The 21115-nt window shown below is 39.2% G+C and overlaps 1 protein-coding gene across 3 annotated transcripts in view; it reads right to left on the bottom strand.

Moving 5' to 3' along the window:
* Positions 1-21115, bottom strand: part of DAPK1 (death associated protein kinase 1) — an 89949-nt gene that overhangs the window by 41068 nt on the left and 27766 nt on the right. For all 3 annotated transcript variants that reach the window (XM_076362063.1, XM_076362061.1, XM_076362062.1), the window contains one exon: positions 7595-7816. In XM_076362063.1, the coding sequence (XP_076218178.1) occupies positions 7595-7816 (222 nt within the window). The remainder of the gene's footprint in view (positions 1-7594; positions 7817-21115) is intronic.

The raw sequence follows: 21115 nt of genomic DNA, 5'->3' as shown, positions 1-21115 counted from the left end.
TCAGTAACGCAGGTTGTGTTTCTTAGCTTCCTCTTCACGCTCGTCAGAAGACTGCTTATTCCCTACCTTCCTGCTGACTCTGGTAGGTCTGATATTAAGCTGTACCAACACAGGTATACAGAAAACCACGGTATCACTGAAAGGGTGTTACTTCAAGCAAGTCATGGAAGGTTAATACAGGTCCACACTCAACATCCTTTACAAATTTCACTTCCACAATTAATTCACCGGATTATCGTGCCCCCAGGTCTATCAGCAAAGTCTGCTTTCATGGATTTCATAACCAGATTAGTTACCTAGAATCACCAGATGATCTTGACTGGACTTCCAGATATCACAGATCAAGAAATGGGTTAGAACAAGCCAGTAAAGACACCAGCTACATCAGCTATTGCAGTCCTCACAAACCTCCTACAATGCTGTTGGATTTTCAGGTCTAGCCCTGTGCCTCAGCCAGGATAACAGTCCCATGGTAAATAAACACTGCACATTTTACTACCCCATGGTCACCTTCAGAGGTGGAGCCAGAAGCCACGCAGAAAGCCCCATTCCACCAATGGACCTGTGCATATCCCATCTCATGCACAGAGGCAGTCTTAATCTTAAGGAGAAGGGGCAGACAACTCCATACATCAGCCCCTACAACTGACCTTTTTGAATGTCAGCTTCTCCCAAGAAGTACACTGGTTCCACCTCCATTATAAAGCCCCAGCCTTGTTTTAAGTTAGCTTTGGGGTTGCTGGTGCATGAACACCCTCTTGAAATCTGGCCAAAACCAGATCATTGCACGGGTTTCCAAAGCCATGCAAACTCACTCCCAGCCTGCCTCTGGGGCTCTGCAGAAGGGCCCATGCAGCCAGCGTCTAACAGACTGCTGCCAGCCACTGGCTGGATAAAGATTGCTTCCTGAAGTGAGTAGAGGCAAGACGTTCACCAAGCACTAGTGTTTCTTCCTGTAGAGCGCTTTGGAGTATCTGTACCTAGTATCCTCTGGAAACACAGAGCTTCTTTCCGTTCAATTTCTCTGTTTGCTGGTAGGAATTACCAGACAGCTTTCTGAGCAGTTCATCTGTGCCGTGACGCAACTCCGATCTCCAAAGTGCTAGCAAGTAACTGATGGGCAACAACCTATACCCCTTCAGATTAACAGAGGAACTTGATTACAGTCACGTCACAGATAAATTCCTTTACAGCTGCAAAGCCTCTATGTTCACTTTTACATACTGGTTTCCTTTAAAGCATTAATTCTTTAATGTTCCTGTATAAAACCTTTCTGTTTACCTTTAAAATAAGTCACAATTTTGCAGTCATAATAGGTTGTTCAAATATTTTGCTCAATAAAGTAAGAATTTGTGACTGATGGAGGTCAAATCTTAATTCTAAAGGACGGGTTATATTATCGACCATGTTATAACACAGAAAGTCATAAGGGCTGAGTAAATCTATTTTCACTGTTATAACATGACTACATTTTATATTGTTTCTGAGCTGCGGAGCACATGTTTTTAGAACTATTTTGTATAAACGTTTTCCCTAAGAGCAAAGCTGGTATGTGTTGCTTCCCCGATATTTCTAGGTAGAGGTGCTAGTTTCACCGAAATGATACAACTAAACAAAACTTCAGGTTCACTGCATTCTTTCTTACAAAATGCAATAGTGGTAAAAGCATTTCCCAGCCTTCCTGAAGGAAGGCTGACAGATGTGTTTGCAACCCACGTATCTCTCTCTGGGAAAGAAAACACATCACACCTGTGGAAAAAGGATTTCTGGACAGTGCTTTTGCAAGTTGCCAGGCTTTCTTAACACTATGAATGGAACTGATCACAAGATCTCAGAGGAAGTCATTATGGGAACCTACACAGGGAACTTAGAACCAATTAACCTTCAAAGTCAGCGTGGTCACCTCATAATGACTCAGTCACATGCCATGTTGATCACATTGCTCATGTTGTAATAACCCCTAAGTGATAATTAATGATTATCTAAGGATTTCTGATGAAGTTAAAAACCCACAAACCCCAAAACCTAAGCCCAAACCCTTGTTTGAAGAAACTTAACTTAGTAAGTTGAAGCTTACAAGGTTTAATTTACCTTGCTAAGATTTCAAAACAACATAAACTAGCAAAGTTAAAGAAGAATTCCAGAACCAATTTATTCCATTTTTAAAGCAGATTCAATCTGATAAATTATCTGAATTCTTCTCTAATAAAAAAATTTCTGTCAACTTGCAGAAGAAATTCTAAGGATTCTGTGGTCAAATGTCTCTTGTATGACTCTATGCATTATTTCGAAACAGAAGTTGTCAGCCCAAGACCAGACTGAAATATTGCTACTTCCGTTTTATTTAAGGTTAAGGGGTTTTACATCCACTTCATTTCACAGCCTTTACGAATTGTGCAGTTACCAACCCACTCCTCAGAAGTACAAAGTACCAAATATTTCGAAAGAGCAGAACAGGGCTGCTAGCTCATTACGTTACCTACCCGCTGACCAACGTTGTACTTAGTTTTTTCTTTATCTACCAGAAAAATTAAGGCATGTTACTGCATCACTATGCCTTGTCATTTTCCTTTGTCCAGCTTCTATTAGAGACACCAACTGTCATGAAATCCTCTCTTTAGTGTGCCTAAATTCTTCAATTATATTGAACAAGAAGCATCGGCCTGAGAATGGCCAGCCAGAAGAACATAAGCACCAAAACCTGGACTAAGATTTAAGCAGTTAAGTCCCACTAAGAGGGAGACCTGAACAATCCTGTGAATCTTTCCTGCACCCAAACATGGCTGGTATTTAGGTTTTCGTCACTGAAGCTCCCCAAGTGCCCAGAGTCTGGATAACACACGTGGTTACTGACACTTTGGCCCGGGGGAGCGCCTTAGTATTTTGATCCTGCCTCAGACATTCAAATTTAATGTATGAAGAGCATTCAGGTTTAGCATACAAGAGTGCTATGCATTTTGCTCAGGGACTGCAGAGCCCAGAAGCCAAGTGCTCTCCCTCAGAGATGCGCTCGGTGCATTGCAGAGTCACACTGGCTCTAGCTCCTTTCTTTTCAGCCCTGTCAAGCCTTCATTCTTACCTGTCGACACATCCTCTGTGCACCTATCTGTGGGCCTACAATTCAGGATTTTAAAGTCAAAAGGTGGCACAACATCTACAAATTAGCGGTGCAGAGCTTGCTTACCTGCTGTTACATCCCAGTAAGCACCAAAGATTCAATCTTCCTCTCAAAATTCAGTACAAGGCCACTCGAGAACAACTTATGTCTATGACTTACAGGTAAAATTAACAAAAACCTCTGAGCTATTTCTATCAAAAGACAACTAAGAAGTAAAGAAACTCTGTGCAGACTTGAAGCATCTCTGGAAGCCAAGCTATTATAAATGCAACAAGTTAAATTAACTCCCCAATAAGATAGAAGAGGAATTTACAGTTCATCGTTATTTGTTCTTATTTACTCTTCAATGAGCAACTCATGACATCATCAGAATTTTTATACATGGATCTATCATCCTCTCCTTGCTCTGTTCTGTTTTGGTTAATATTATGAAGGTACCAATAAGGTGGGAACTCTTTCTGAGACACTGGGATGCACAGGACTAAATTTTAAAGAAAGTGTACAGGAACTAACTTTTAAGAAAAGCATAAACCCTGGTATTTAATGCACAATCACTTGTAAGTTAATGTAATTCCTCTCTTTTTGAGCTAAGACTTTCAAAGCTTTCTTCTCCTTTTTTGAATTTTAAAAACAGATATTCATCACTCAGAACTATGCTACAAGAGCTAACAGTCTTAAATTAAGATTTCTAATTCAGAAATGAAGGTATGTTTTTTTTTTTTGGCAGAGAAAAGTATGAATACCTAACTCCATCCATAGCTTCCCAGTGAAAAGAGTCAGCTATTGCTATCTAGCTATTTTAAAAGGTGAGACCATTTGAATTACTTTCAAGCATTCTAAGGAACTACTATATAATTTAGGATCAGGGTATTTATTCTTTGCAGTTGCACCCAGAAACCATAACCAAGGCTCTACAAAGCACCACACACTGAGTATATTTTGTAGGTCTGCAATCTAAATGAAGACATAATAAAATGGAAGGAAAAACAAAACAGAAGAGACAGAGATTATGCATTCAAGGTTACCAGCAGGCCAGCAAAAGGGGAACCAAGTAGGTGCAGAATGTGCTTGAGGAAAGAAAATGGTTACCACCGTGCAACAGAGGCATCTGTGTTTTCTAGTCTGTGAAGTCTGATAAAATGATGGCTTCAACAGAGCTCACTGGAAATAGCTTAGTATTGCTAACATACAACAGAGACTAGCTGCTGCAGCTGGACAGAAAAAATAACTACAAAATTCTGACTAATTCAATTATCTGTGTGATAGGAGGAAAAAAAACTGTTACAGTTTTAAGTTAGATGAGGAAGAGACAGTGTCTTCCAGTTCATATGTAATACACACAGCATTCCTTGCAAGATGATGAAAGAGTCCACAGAGTGGGCATTTCAAAGGTTATTTCCAAATCAAGGAGACACTTGCCACTGAGTAAGACCTAGAAATATGAAAATATGCCCAGTTTATCTAAATATACCAAAAGACTGTAATAAAGTAAAGCTCTTCGAGCGTATCTCATGCTTGTGTGTGACTACTGAATCTTTTAAGGAAGGGTTTGATTTTAAAAGTTTCAGAAATTAAATGTTTTGTGAATTTTTTTTTTGTAAGTCAGTTTCCTGACATAAGGTAGTTGAGAGAAAAACCTCCAAACACCTATGTGGATAAAGTTTTTGATATGCAGCTCTGTTTTGCATTCAGTGTTGTGAGGACCTTGCCACTGCAATAATTAATGAACTGCCCACATATTTCTGCATACAAATCGCCACCTTGAATACTGTGCTGGCTGATGTAATATTTGCTGTGAGGGAATGAAGTGAAAACTTCTACAGTCAGTCGCTCACCTCTGAGAAACAGCTGAGTGATAACGCAGAAAAACGTTTAGGAGGCTGCACGCAATACTGCAAACCTCTTGCTGAGCCAGGAGATAAAAATCAACAGTGAACAGGCAATAGACGCTGTTGCCCTGAGACTGTGCATGTTAACATCTACTGGCAGCCACCAAAAGGGCAGCTGCAGTGGCTTGACATCTGTGGGCTGCAGCTTCTACCAAGAACAGAAACCAGAGATACTTTTCCTCATCGCTGCTCGTGTTATTACATTTGCTTACCAATACGAAATCAGTGTTTCTTTTTTGGTTTTTTTTTTGTTTTGTTATGAATTTCTCATATAGAGCTGGAATGTTATTTTTAGTTTCTTTCTAAATTCTAGAAAAATTAAGTTACACAAAATCCTGTCTGTATGTGGCATACTGTCTCATGTTGTAGTCATAAAGGAACACAAGTCCCAAGAAAAATGCCATGTTCTAGTTAAACGGGAAAATGGTCACTTAGGATGGATTCTGAGGACAGCGGAACAAGTTATTTAATGAGCTTTCGGCTTTATTTCTGTTTGTTTGAAATTGTTCTGTAAGAACAAAGAATGTTGGGGGAGTAGGTCCCTAGGCAAAATGCGAATACTAGAACATTGGAAGAAAGGGATTACATATTTAAGTGTCTAAGCATGCGATTAAAATGACAATCCTTTGCCTTTTCAATAGCTTTACATAGTATCGTAGTGGTTTTGAGAATTACAAAAGTTTACAGCAATTAGTATATTCAGTTTACAAAGGGATCGCTAATGTGTCATCTTTTCCTCTTCGACCCTCTAACTAAAATGCGTTACTTCTGTGATACCCCAAATAGCACTTCTTCAGCTTGAAAGACTCACATAGCAGTTTGGAAAAGTGAAAAAAGAAAGTCTCCAACTGTATGGGGATTGTTAATTAGGCAAAACAATTAGCTAAATCGCAGTGCAAATAGTTTGCGGAGCTTCACACTATCAAACTTGCAAAATATTAACACACATTGAATGGAAGCAGATATTACTTCTGACAGTGGACGTCAGTGGGTACACACAGACATACACAGCAATCTTGCTGCCAAAAGAGCTCCTATCTCATGTAGAAAGGGGGGAGTGGAGGGGGGGGCTGCAGAACTGCCCCATTCCTCCTACCACTGTCCATGATTACCGAGTCCTCCTCAGAGCTTTCAAGTCCAGACACTGGCTTGACTTCATCTGGACAGATTAGAGAGCAGAAAGAAAGCACAGCAGAAGCAGCGGTACACTGACAGTAAGGTTATGGACAGGAAGAATGTGAGAGCTAGTATCAAGCAGGGAGAGGAAGAAGCATCACACTAATTTTTGCTGTGTATTCTCAACACATGTAAAGAGTTCTGAACAAAACCGAGGAGTAGTAGATATTCTGACAGGAATATAAGGAAGTTTTACTTCATACAGGATGATAACTTAGCTTTTAAAAAAAAATACTTGCTTAAATTATCCAAAGTTGACAAACTAATGCAAGTGTATACTTCTGGAACTAAAAAACCAACCCAGACTACAACAAGTATTACAGTAAACCATGACATGCTGGACTAGAAGTGTAAAAGTATGTTCTAACATAACAAGGCAGTACTGTGCATGTATATACCATAGAAAAGATGAAACTCCAAAAGCTACTTCCCAGTTTTCTTTTTAAATCTATACTGTGAATCTACACACACGTTACTGAAAGCATGCAACACTAAAGTATCCTAAGGTAAGTGGAAGTATCATTTACGAAAGCTGGTAAACAGGAAGACATAACCTACATAAGAAAAAAATCATACGAACAGCCAAGGAAAAGACGCAAGTGCTGCCCAAGATTCTGGTACCAAATAATTTGCTTGCACGAAATACTTACTCTAAAGCACATTTAACTGATACAGAGCAAAAGTATGGCAATAATACAGTGGCAGACATGCAAACTATGTAAAGACATGCACGTCCCACCAGCAGACACTGCCAAACTGTAACGGGTGAGTAATGCTTAACTTCTAAACTTGCAATCTTTGAGGAACTTGAAGTCAGACTTGAAACAATGCAGAAGTATTCTCTGCCGACATATTTAATTCAATCCATTTACAATAACCTTGGATGAAAAATGGGAACTAAAACAAGGATATGAAAGTTCAGTTTACATTTCAACAGTACAGAACTGGGAAAATGCTGTTCGCTGTTACGTGGGTTAAAAAAAGAGAAAAAGCATTCAGTGATGCTACTTTACTTTACATCAGCATAAACCACCGTAAAATCTGCTAAATTAACCTCCACTTAGAATCTCTATTTCCCTCTGCTCTTATCTCCAAATCAGTTTAGTTAGCTCCAGGCTTTTCTTCTGGATCCATAAAATCAACAACGATTAAAGTAACAAGCAGAAAAAATTCCTAAATATGCTGGATTTTTTTTTTAACCTTTGTAGTGTGTTTACAGTGAAAAATATGTGTAGAAATCAAGAAGCTACAACTCTGATTTAAAAATAAAGAATTTGCAGGCTATTATCTATCTTCTTTTGGTGTGGCAAGGAACATTAAATCACTGTGATTCTAGGTGAAAGTGTCTACTTTTTTAAAACAAACAAACAAATATTCTGTTACTCCTTCCCAGGCCTCTAAAGCTACTTACAGTTCCAGAATAAGAATGACATCTGTTTTGTTCTCATAAACATCATGCAGCGTAATCACATTAGGATGTCGAATCTCTTTTAGTATGCCAACTTCTCGCTCGATATCTTCCCGGCTCACTCCGCGGCGGCTGGATTTCGTTCTCCGTTTCTTGATGAATTTTGCTGCAAACTGCTCACCAGTGCTTTTCTCACGGCATTTTTTCACTACAGCAAACTGCCCACTAAAACAAAAAAAAAAAAAAGAGGGGAAAAAAATGAAGGTGAGTATTTGGTTCAAGGAAGTTTAGAGTTAAGAGTAGCCTCTATTTACTACAGTGGGGGAAAACAGCTGTACCTCTGAATTACCAACTTGACTGAAGTACATTACTGCCTTTTATGCAATCTAGAATAAAACCCGAAAAAAACCCTAGAGAAGGCAGAAAAGGTAAGATACCACTTTTACATCACACAAAGGTACACACATACACATTTCAGCGTATTTGTAAGTAAAAGATAACACCTGTGTAGACCATTGGGTTTTCAACAAGTGCATCAGGGATTACTGGGGAAAAGTAATGGTTTCTGGATTTCTCCTTCCATATGCATGTTGAGGATTTTTTTTTTTTGTTTTCTGTAAGACAGACAGTCCTTAGTTTCTTCCAATCTATATGATCTGTCAATATTCACTTTATTCTATCCTCAAGTTTGTTTTTTTTAAAGGTTTTAAAACAATACTGGGTCTCAGGAAACTGGTTTTTAGTTTTAAAAGCACTGACTAAATACAGTAATATCAAGAATTACAGTTATTGTATCATCTTGTTAAGTAGGAAGAGTTTGAAGGTGAGAAAAGTACCGCGGCACTGCGGAACAAAAACCTGTGATTGTGTTACAAACCAGAAGAAACTCCAGGAAGCTGCTGACTCCAGCACCTTATCATTGACATATAAGCCTGTTGCTGCTAGATGAACACACTGATTCAGATCAGAAATCTCCAGGAATCTAATGCTGAGTTAAAGCAAGAACAGGATTTCTACTACTACTGAGTTTTCCTTTTAAGTTTTCTTAATCTCTTGCTGAGGATTCTCTAGCAATTCTGTTCTTGGTTTATTTCACTGTATAAAGAATTCATAGAATTACAGAATGATGCCAATAAGAAAATTTTCGGAAGTTAGCCTACCCTGTTAACTGAAGAAGTGGTGTCCCCTGAAGTAGACTTAGAACAGCGGTTAAATCAAAGCTAAGCCTAGTAGGCTTGACTATCTACACAGCGATGTAACATGTAGGTATGTATAATTCCACCCAGTACCTGGAAGAGGACCTAACCTGTATTAGTGGTTAATAATTACAACTGACAGAGATCTCTAGGAAGATGCATCACCCACAAAAAGGGCATCACATAATGACAAAGTACCAAGTGGGAATCACTCAAAGCTACTCATCTCACGCATGAACTCAATGCACAATACTGCCTTACTATTGGAGAATGAACATGTGCCAAATACTCTGACAAAGTAATTAAGCAATTAAGGAATGCATGACAGATAGAAAGTAGAAGATGATAACTAATCAGCAACAGTGTTATGCAATAAACAAAGATAATAAAATGCTGTAAGGGAAAAATCACACTCATGATTTTTGAATTTAGAAGGCTGATCAACTGAGAATAATTTATGGTGCTGGGTCACCACTGCCACCATTACTATGCTGACCCCATACAGAACCTTGAGTGACTAATTGTCTTGAACTGGGACACGCAGTTGGGCAAGGCTATGTAACTGTCACCTGCAGAAGGCAGGGCAGAGACGGAGCCTCTCCTATGAACTCCCAGAAAGGGACTCTAGAGTAGCCACCACCAGCTGGGAAGCCTCTGAACACAGCCACAGGCAGTGAGAGAAGTAAAGTCTGAGAGAAGTAGTCAACAGCCTTTTAAGTTTAGAGGTTTGGTTTTATGCCAATGTTACAATCACCATTCAAGTTTCATTCTTCATTACTTCGTGAAATCAGTTTATAAACTTGTGAGATGACTTTACGTTGCATGAAAAAAATCATTGCCTTAAATTCGACACCCCCCCCCCAAATTCTGGAAAAAGTTGTCAAGGGCCAGGTTCACCAGACAGGGCCCAATATGTTATTATTACAAACCGCAATGGACAGAGCCGTGCTTTGGACTGCAGTATATCCTCTTCCCCATTACACGTACAGTGGAATACCTGCTTCACTTGCCTAGACTTGGTCAGCTAGTGCTATCTGAGATGCTCTTGGACACCTAAGATGTTCATATGGGTCTGCCAGATAAGGCACAGGACCTCTGGAAGATCTGTGTCATCCTAAACTGGCAGCAGAGGGCTAGACAAGGTACCCTAAGGTACATCAACCCTCCCTGCTTGGTTCAGTTCAACTCCACAACAACTCCTCCTGCAACAGCGGCTCTGGGTTTGATCTCCAAGGTCTGAGCAATTTTGCACTGTGGGACAGCCAGCCAGAGTGGAACATGCACTTAGGTATTCGCACTGCTGCAGAGAAGTGCAAACAGAGTCTTCTGGCCCTTGCTTAGGGGGTGGGGAGGGAAGCAGCCATTCTCTCACTCTCTCCCCCAAAACATGCACATCTCCACAGAGATATTCAGCTTTATTTAAAAAGCAATCAGCTTTTCAGAAAGTTCACAGTTCCAGAGGAACTGCAAAGTCAGGCAGTAGACAGATGTAGGCATCACCACAACTCTGAACAGCTACTCAAGCTCATGGACCAGAAGGAAGTAAAAAGCCATTGCTTGCCTTTTGGCCACCTGGCTGGCTTTCACGCTAGAAGCCTAAACTGCCTGATAGAGAAAGAAAAATATTTCTGCTTATGATTCATCCATAGGCTTGAACACTACGTGGCTAACCACTTTCTTATTGATGCTCACCTCTTAAGTTTGGCAAAAGCTACTGCTTCATTTAAAAAAAACAAAACCAAAAAAACAAACAAAAAAAAACCCCAAACCCCACAATGCAAACCAAACAAACCCAACAACAACAAAACCCAAAAGACTGAAAAAACAAAACTACTGCTAACATCAGCTCTGGCAAGGCTGGGTCTGAAAAGTAACTCTGAAGTACATGGTCATACAATACATTTTAATATCCAAGAAGATTTAATTATAAAAGTTGACTGGGATTAAAAGTTATCTATGTTTCACTGACAAAGCATGTATCATTGGCTTTGGGAAAAAAAAGTCACACAGTGATGATTGATGGAGCTGACTGATGCTGAGACGCTGCTGGGGGTGGAGGTCACCTGCTCAATTGGCCTTTCCTGCTGCAGATCTCTTTTTCCTTTAGCACTTCTTCACTGAAGAGAGTAATGCTTTTTAGGCTTCTTTCTAAATAAAAACATTCTGTAAATGTTTTTAAATATGTACTGGCTGTGGACCCATAAGCTAAAGAAAGATGATTTTTCCACAGTATTATTCATATTTGAATTACACCATTCCCCAAAGCCACTTCATGCTTCCAATGCCTTTAAGGCTAAGGCTGTTTAATCTTATTTTGGCAATGGGTCAGCTATGACGTTACAGCATGAAGTTGACCTACTGAAACAAAGGGGACCAGGTAAGACAAGTAGATCTCCTCTTTCCTCCTCTTCTGAGCTATGTAGCTTTATTTTTTCAGTCTTTTACTTTTTTCTCCAGCTACAACCATCTGTCTGAAGGATGTCCTGACCTATCACGATTCAATATAAAAGCGTTATCAGAAGACCAATACGTTGTTTAAAACCACATGACTTTCTAGATTTGTCCCATCCACTGTTTACTAGCATGTCAGGCTCCAGAAATCTTTGACATCATTCAAGACTGCAAGAAAGTTATCAACTAACAGGTATCTAGAATAAGTGCCAGTTATATACAAATAACCTTCTTATTGTTGCTGTTGCGGTATTCAGCACATAATCCCGTAATTAGTTGTTTGTTATTAAATGCTGTACATGCAGATCACACCTAAGCTGCAATCAAAGGGGCTATGCCTGGGATTGCTAAGCCACACCATTTTACAACTCTCTCTAAACTCCTATTTTAAAAGCAGAGGAGAGGTGTAAATCTAAGGGTATTTACTGGGCTTTAACCCATAGAACTGCAGCGACAAGTCAGCTCTGTACAGGCTAACACATTTGTATCCAGTAATATTCTCCTCCCACAGATCCTACAGTTTCAGATCCAGCATTCATTCATACAGTGTCTTCAAAGCCAGAAAAGCCCTTCAGTTTTCTAAGTTCCCCTGCTTTTGTAGGTTTGATTTAAAGTTGGTGGGGTCAAAAAATGATTGCCATTTTAGGAGACAGTTACACTGAAAAAACCCACAGAAGTAAATCACAGATTCACACTTAATAAAGTATCTGACATAATCTTTTTTCCCACGTGATAGAATCAGGTTAAACAGCGAAGCAGGATGACAGTTTGACATGAGAACAAATACTTCTGCTAATAACAGTAATTTGTTTTGTGATCTTGTAATTCTTACTCAACCAGCAGTTAATTACTACCCTAAATTCACTCTTTTTGGGACACTTGGCATGATATCTCCATATCCAGTGATTTTTCAGACTCGCTTCAGAACAAGTACTTATCCCATTAGCTAATCATTACATTTCTCCATCTTTTTTACATCGTAAGATGACACACACTGCCCTTTGCAATACACATATATATGTATATATGCAAAAGTTATGCAGAGAGGTGATGGAATCACCAATAAAGTGCCTATACTCCACCCTTTATCATTCCTGGCTTAGCGGGATCACAAAACAACTACTCATTAGCATGAATTATCGACAGTTTTAACTACAGAGACAGACTTTTAGAATCAAAGAGAAAAAAAAAAAGTCATTTTATTTTTTCCAGAAGGATGATCACAGTGATTAGGGGTGGCAGACACCCTGTATTCCTCCCCACTCCTAGCCTTCTGCACCAGCTCTTCCCAGTTAGCTCCTTCTGCAAGGAGTGAAACTCTTGCTCCAAGAACCCTCTGAAAGAGGTCCAAGCCGGACACAGAGATGCTCAAGTAACCCCCAGAGACCAATTTTCTAGTATTTATTGCCACAATAGGGCAAGCATGGGGAAATTCTCCATGCCATCTTCCGAGGACTGCATTCAAAAGACAAAGTTTAATGGGAGCAGGGGATAGGAATAAGGAAAAGGCATTATGTTGACATCAGAGTAATAAGATGTCTTGGTATGTTTCTGACACTTAGGCACTTTTTTTTCTATTTTAAAAATTTGGTATTCACTACTCAACTCTGAAAATGCGATATATTAAGATCCAACTGCTTTCACTATTTGTTTGACTGCTTTCTTTTTTAAAATTATACTAATCCAACAGAAAGAGAATTACATAATACTATTAGATTAGCCCATGGAAGAAACTGCCATTCAACGATAGAGCCATTTGTTTTCCCCAGTAAAACAGTTACTAGCAGACTACGGACACCTCTGTCTTTCCTTAGAGATCTACAGCAGGGAAGGCCAACTGAGCAGGTGATTTCCACCCCCAGCAGCATCAAGTCAGCTCCATCATTCACCACCACCACCCACATACCGCTGCCTGTCATCAAGGGCATCTGAACTGCTTCTGCTAATAAGGTTAACTCTCACAAAACTCTTGTGAGGCAGCAGTACCTAACTGAGTCTTTTTCAAAGGAAAGGAAGACTTCTCCACAAACAGTGAAGGGTTATAGCTACATTAAGTCCCTCTGCACCTTCTAAATCAAGCAAAACAACATTTTCAGTTCAGCTGCAATGCCAAATTGGAGGCAACCTCTTTCCCCTCCTTTCTCTCTCCCTCTTTATGGTCTTGCAAAAAGACAGTAAACTTTGAGGCACTTGAGAGCCTCTCTTGTGTCTGTAATGATTATAGTACCGCAGCTGAGAGTCACTACCACAAAGCATTACACTTACCCTATTGAGGAAATAAGCTATTATCAGCATTAGCAGGGTGGGGTAAGCCATGGTTAACAGAGCACTCCAAGCAGATGCGACTGGGAAGTGGCAGTGTTTCATGAGTACCACGCTCAAAAGACAACCTGTTTCATGGAATAGCAGCTGTAGTGCTAGCTACTAGCATTATGCCTGCAATGAAAAAACCTTCATTGATCTTGACAGATAAAGAAACTGGGATACTCTAAAACAAGGTGTCTTGCCAGGTAGAGTTCCTCTAACTGTGCATGCACATCTTTTCTTTTCCCCACAGAGGGCATGTTAGGGAACATAAGGGCCCTTTCCCCAACTCACGTTTTTAATTTTGCAGCCAACCAAAGAGTACAGGCAGATAGGGAACAAATGCAGGACTGACTGATAAGCTCGTACCATATTTGTTTAGGCTCTGAAAGTCGGAAATACTTGTACAGTCCCCACAATTTTTGTGCTCCTTCCCTTGCCCTGCAATGTTTAATTCTCTAGCACAGATGCTGAGGGAATGCCAGAAGTATTGTTTAGCTGCAAGCCCTCCAAGTACTGGAGAGCTTTGAAAAGAAATGGCACACACCATGAAGATGAGAACATCGCAGGACAGCTGTATCTGAACGATACATGGATCCTGGATAGATAATTAGGCTTCCCTCCCCTCCCCCCCCCCCAGCTCTGGCAAAACAGTTTTCAATGTAAGTAACAAGTTTACACTTCAAGTGCTGACACAGACACACACCTCTCAGTTGACAGTGGAGCTGTCTGCTTTGTGTCCATGGCGGAGAAATGCATTTTCACAGTCCACAGTGAGGCTAAGTGGCAGTACTCAAAGTACTTGACCACTCTGTAACATGAAGGAACAGCACCTAATTACTCGGTAGGAGAAAGAGCCACAAGCACCTACGCCAGCCAATCACCGTAAACATGTTTCAGCTGCACATAAACACTTGTTACAGGAAAGGGCACACTGGCCATAGCACAATAGGAGTAGTAACATTGGGAGACACACGAAAAAAGCAGTACTAAAGAAAAGAGGCGAAAGAGGCGTTAAATGTGATACAGCATTTAAGCTAAAGAGAAAATACTCCTCAAATGCTGCATGAGTGACTAAGCAGGAGAGTAAGCCAGCTGAAATCTGATGGTTCACCACAGAGACCACTGTTAGGACCGGTCTTTTCCAACTACTACTAATATAGAAAAGCAAGTACAAGGACTTAATTAAACTTGACCATGAAAATATAAAAGTAGAGTGCTGCAAGTACAAAGGCAGAAGAGTAACATGTTATGCAATTATGCAGTACATTTCCAACGTGTATGGAGTTTAAATCAAGTTGTAATTTATACCCATCAGTAAAATGTATGCTGATACACTTTCCTTAGAAATATTTTGGAAAAGCAGCAAAGCCAAGAAGAGCAAGGACAGCTAGGAAGGGTAAGCAGAGGGGAAAATCAGACAGATTTATAAAGCAAACACAAACAAATGTACTGACAACTGGTATTTCCTAACTTCTGAGTTCTTTGTTATGCATAGATGTGGTTATACACTTATGAACTCTCTAAGTGTATCTTAAATTCCCTTTCCTAATTTCTGACTTAGAGTATCTTTTGGTGTCAAGTTAACAAGTTTCAGAAGTACCCTGATCCCAATAGAGCAACTCAATGTATGTGATGATAAAATAGTTTGATTACCTTTCAGTATGAATACATCAAGTATTTCATTTAAAGTTATTTTACCAAAACATCCAAGGATAAAAAGGATGACTTCCCTTATGTAACATTTTAAGAAAAAGAAAAAAAACCCTTTCAAAATAATCTGTATTATTACTGTATGAAATACTTCGTTAGAAAAAACATTGCATTATTAGATACCATTTTTTGTCTGTATAAATCAACTGAAACCTCTGCTGTATTACCTATTCAAATACAGTTTGAACAGTGTAACTGTAAACTTACTAATGAAATTAACAGAAACACTCTGATAGTATCTATTACAGATGGTTTAGCAAGACGAAGTTTGAGGTTTCAAGCACTGTAAGAAGCAGGTGGGCTAAGTTAACTTTTTAAGCATATCCATAGACTAAACTACCTACCATAACTGTATAACTGAAGTCAGGTTGCAGGATGGACCAGAAAGTGAAGAGTCACAGAAGCAGGGAATTTGTCCAATCTGTTCTTTTCTCCAGCATTTAATAAGCTCATGCCTCCTATTTTTGTGGTTTGGTTATTTTAAAAGTAACTCATCATGCATTTCAGCTATGTATTTATCTTCTGCAGAAATCTTCTTGTGCTGTCAGCCTCAGCACATTATGCTGATGAAACTGCAGGTCTCCGTTGCTCTGCTGCTTTCTGCAATTTCATTAGACTGCTAACGGACTTCTCTAGATGTTTACTAAGCTTACAGAAAGGTGATTTTTCAGTCTCTTCATTGTTTTCTTAGAAACCCAGAGGAGCCACTAGTCCTAAGGGAGGACACAAGAGCATGATAAAGAAATTTATCTATGATCTAAGAAAGATGCCACATTGTTTACTGTTTATTGTTCCTTACATGCTTTATATTGCTCTGAATCACGTATGAAAAATTTTAGAGGAGTAATTACATGTGATGATGGGGGGCAAGTGGGGAGAAGAGAGAGAGATTTTAGAGGAATAATTACATGGGATGATGGAGGGGAGAGGGAGAGAGATGGAAATACAGAAGACTACTTCTTTGTCTGTGTACAGGTATGCATGTGTATCCAGCACTGAATGGAAGACTACACTACAAGTGTCTTCATGATACCAGTTTATCACAGTATTACATCACTTCCTGGGCCACACATTTAAAAAGGCAAGTGATCAAGTGTGTGACTGGCATTGCTAAGGCTCACTACACAGACCGTTATCCACGTACAGATCTGGTCAAGACCGCATCTCACTGAACACAGCTCCCCAGAACAGCAATTACTGTTAAGCATGAGCAGATTAATTAGATGGCTCTGCACAGCTCAGAGAAAAGAGCATGAAGAAAGAGAGCTGGATTTGGAACATTTTTAGTGTATTGTACCCACACGTTCAAAGTAAGACCAAGCACACCAGTACACCTTCCCATAGCCCTTCCCCAACACCCTCATCTAAAGGAAAGGGGCTGATCTGCTTGGGATTTTCTCATTCTACTCAGAGAACTATGACAAAGTTTTTCCAAGATAATTAATGCCAAACAAGTTAAACTGTTGGAGCGTGCATGCATGCACACACCTGTGCATATATTTGCTGAGCTGAAAAGCACTTTTTAACTAGTACAGACCATCACGCAGAGATGATGGAAAGTGGATCCTATGTATCAGCAATTTGACAGTAAACTTCAACTGCAGATGACTGAAGAATTGTTCACATTTAGAAACAAGAAGTTTAGAAACAAAATGTTGTCTTGTGATGATTAGACTTAATTTTGTGAAGTGGAGCAAAGGATGAGTTAAAAGAAAATCCAGCTCTTTCCCTTGCAATACATGTAAATGCTTTCACCCGCTCTCTGTGTACGTATAAATATATCAGTATCTCTCTATACATCATGACGAGCATTGTAAAAACAGGATACAACAATAAAATATGACTGCACGGTATTTTGTTTATAGTTTATTTTACACACACTATATTGTAGAGTGAATAGATAGGTATTTGATATATTCTATCTTTGTAAGCAGTAACTGAATTACTGTCCTTGAAAAGGGTTTTAATTACAAACATAGCACCTTGAAAAAGAAATTAACAGAGTCAAAAAGCCTGCAACATTTGCATCTTGCTGATGTACTTTGCCTGAAGGTTAATGCATAGCCCTTGCCAAGTATGGCTGCTATGTAACCAAATGAGAGTGCAGTCCTCTCTTTCATCGAGGCGAGCGCCTTCACATTTTTTTCCCTTTAAGGAAGGCTTTGTTTCAAACCAGGGCTCTAAACTGAACAGGATTTCAGCATGCAAATGTGTTCTGACTGGGTAACACCAGATCTCCCCGTGAAGTTGCAAATATATCTGCTCTGCGCGATTCCTGAGTGTTGGCATATGACCTCGGAGTGGGGAGAAGAGTCAAAGGAATTACAAAAAGCAAAGTTAGTGATGGTTTATTGTGTGATTCAATGTGAAAACAGTTAAACCACTTAAAAAACATCGCAGCGTAGGTTCTGCTTGAAACAGAGGCCATTTGTATTTTCCTTACGTAGCCCACCTCCTTGATATTTAATTAGATGTGACTGAACTGTGGTTTACTTCACTTTAAAGGGATGTTTAGATAAGTACTTGGGTCACGATGCCTCACACATTATAGTACAGGAAAAAGTAAATGGTGTTCAAGAACATTTTAATTAAAGGCAAAGATATTGAATTATAACCAAGCATTAAAACAGAAACATGTATAGCAAATTTAATATAAACAAGTCACATGAAGAACATCACCTCTGAAGACTTTATCTGCATTGAACACAAATTTGTCTCTGTTTAAAGATACCATTGATCTTAGTTCAAAATAATGAGGAAGAAGAATACAGGAGTTATAGCAAAGAATAGAAAGCTCCATACAAGCCAAATACGAGTCTTTTGTATATACAATACTTCAACAAATATTATCTAAACTGAACTACCACACAAAGCATGTAATTGTGAGACACCGTCAAGGCTTACCAAAGCATTTCATCATTGTTTAAAAATATTAAATAACAAAGTTTACCTAGGACTTCAAATAAGAGTTAACATCTGTAAACTCAAACTGGCAGATAACAACTCAATAATAGAGATTTCAGTAAGTCCTTCAAAAGCTGCCTGCTCAGAAGAAAATGCTTTAAGATGCATCCTTCTCATAAAGCCTCTGCACAGTCCTCAAGCTTAACCTCTGAAGCTGCCTAAGTTGTGTGTTTCTATATACTACATTACTTAGTCTTAAATTCAGCTTAACATTTTTATTGATTGTTCATCTTTTTTAACGGAAAATTTCCTATGACTCAATTTCCCTCAATTTAGGTAACTGCAAAATGAATTTAAGTTCTATTTGCCCAGTTTGTCTTCAAATTTCTTACGGCATTAAAAATAACCCGTATAATTTTCTTTTTCATAGCCAATAAAAGAAGGATTTATACAATTCAGATGCAAAATAAGTGAAAAAACCCCACACATGAAATCATTACTTTATGATCGAGACATGACACAGAACAACCTCTACAAAACATTATGTAAATGCTTAAGATTTAATACTGATGGGTACTTTAGAAGATTTAAGCATTCACACAGAAGTCTTCAAACTATTTCTCTGGGTAGTATTTCTCTTTTCAGCACTGATATGACAGAATCGTTTCAGGAAGCACTTGAAGATTCCTGGAAATAGCTCCCATCTGTTAAATGTAATACTGTGTCTGCTTTCCAGTGAAGACCTTTGAATAAAATGTTTTATTGCTTTAAACATACAGCTGCAGCTGTCTCATGAGTTTACTCCACCTCCTGATTAGAAATAATGGCAGGGGCAACAAAACTGACAAGTCCAAGATTTAAGAGAGTTTGGAGCATGGCACCTCCTACTTCTCACCCTCCCTTCCTTTCTTCCACCTCAATCACGAATTGATTTCCTGGTTACAATACATCCGATAAACAAGGCTTGCTGTCACCAGGTGGCCCACTGTGTCAATGTGGTGAGGCACTGTGCAATGTGCACCACCCATTTTGCTGTATTGCTAGTAGTCTTTCTTGGTCAAAGTTTTGCAATACAAATGAAACACTGGTTGCCTTTCGCCTTTTTTGAAACACTAATTTTTGAATAAGCTGCATTGTTTCATAGGCTGTTTATCTCTGGTGTTTACCACCTTCAGTCCTCTTCGTCCCATTCGCTGTGCTTTTTTAATACAATTGAAAGGTTTCCTTCTCATTATTTTCACAACTGTCAGCCCACTGTATTTATTTTCCTCGCTAAGCCCTCTTAATTCCAGATTTTTTTATGATCTCCACCTTCGCCTCCAACCTCAGTACTCTCGAGTCCACCTCTCCTGTACCTCACCAGATCTAGGCATTTAAGCCATGGTGTCCAAAGCTTGGAAAAATCATAAATTCCTCCTCACTCCTTCCAACTCTGCTCTCTTCTTTATTGCTTTTCCCTGCGCTTACACATTCACCTGACTTCAGTGGGATGGCCAGGTACTCGGGTTTCTTCCTGAGGCACAATTAAAGAAATTAATCAGTACTCCCCACAAAGTCTCTCCTAGGAGAGACACCCTTCTCCAGTCACCCTCTTGCTGCATATACTATGTCCTGAGCAGAACACTTTGTTTCCTTCCAACTTACCCAGCTTACCTTTGCAATAAAATGGCAAAGCACACCAAAGAAACACACCTAGAAAAAACAACCAGAAAGCAACCCTGACAATTATACTTCCTTTCGGGATTAAACAGAGTGCTGCATCCCAAACGTGGCATTCATACTTTCCCAGCACCTTTAACACTCAGTAGAGCTTATTTATTATGTAGAGAGAAACAACGTCAGAACCTATTAAGTTCTCAACTATGGATGTATGAAACAGGTGGACTCATAGCATGTTCAAGGTAAAATACACAGTCTTAAATAAATTCTTTACTATAATCTAAATAAAGGAATAAACAGTAAACTAAGTTGATAATTTAAAGCTTCTACATACCTCATATTAAAAAAATACAAATCTACTACTTTCAAAGTTATTTACTCTCTTTTATTTAGATAGCTGAATAACACTTGTAACAAGTGTTTTAAGGAATAAATAAAAAATAAAGACATATATGCACAAAGTCTAAATTTAACTTAACAGCTAAGTGGCAGATGGCAAATCATGTGGTTACCCATCAATCTGCAGCATTGGCAAAAGGATTAATCTACAAATCCTGCTGCATAACCAGCATCAATATAGAAAGTAACTGCCTCCCCCCCCTTCTCCCCTCCTCCCCATCTCACATGCACACACACAAAAAAATCTGTTCCTTAGGCAATGGTATTTCAGTAGGAAATTCTTGGACATTTACCTATCCATTTGCTTTTGGGCTCAGGCCAGTCCATTTAAAGTACAAACCATCTGAAGTTCCCGTATTGCCAAGATGTTTCACTTCCAGGAATTCTGTTATGTATGAAGTTTCACATCTCTTTTCTAATTCCAATCCACTATTCTTCCAAATATGTAAACATAATTTCTACTGGTTTGCTTTAGGTTTTTTACCTCCTTTTTCTCCCACTCCCAATTATTCTAAGTATTGGTATCAACAGTCTCACCATAACTGAACTAAATGGAACAATTATCTGAAAACACAGCAAATGAATTTTTCTTTGGCTCACTGCATATAGCTCTAAGTTACAGCAACTAAATATTTTTTGAAAGTTACACCAAAGACAGAAAGGGCTGAGGCATTTGCACACTCTCCAGTCTGAGTGCATAGTACAGATTCAATAGCTGGAAGGAGGGGAGGGAGAAGACAGTGACAAGCTTTTTTTTTTTTTAAACCATTTCTACCCAAACCATCGTAACTCTCTAACACACAACTCTCCAGCCCCCTTCCTTCCAGGGAAAACAGAGCCTGTGACCTAGGAACTCAATCTATGCATTTTTATGGTGAAACATGCTGAACTGAAGATC

The sequence above is a fragment of the Aptenodytes patagonicus genome, chromosome Z (assembly GCF_965638725.1).
Source record: "Aptenodytes patagonicus chromosome Z, bAptPat1.pri.cur, whole genome shotgun sequence".
NCBI lineage: Eukaryota > Metazoa > Chordata > Aves > Sphenisciformes > Spheniscidae > Aptenodytes > Aptenodytes patagonicus.
Note: the sequence above shows the minus strand (reverse complement) of the source record. Positions and strands in the feature narration are given on the sequence as shown.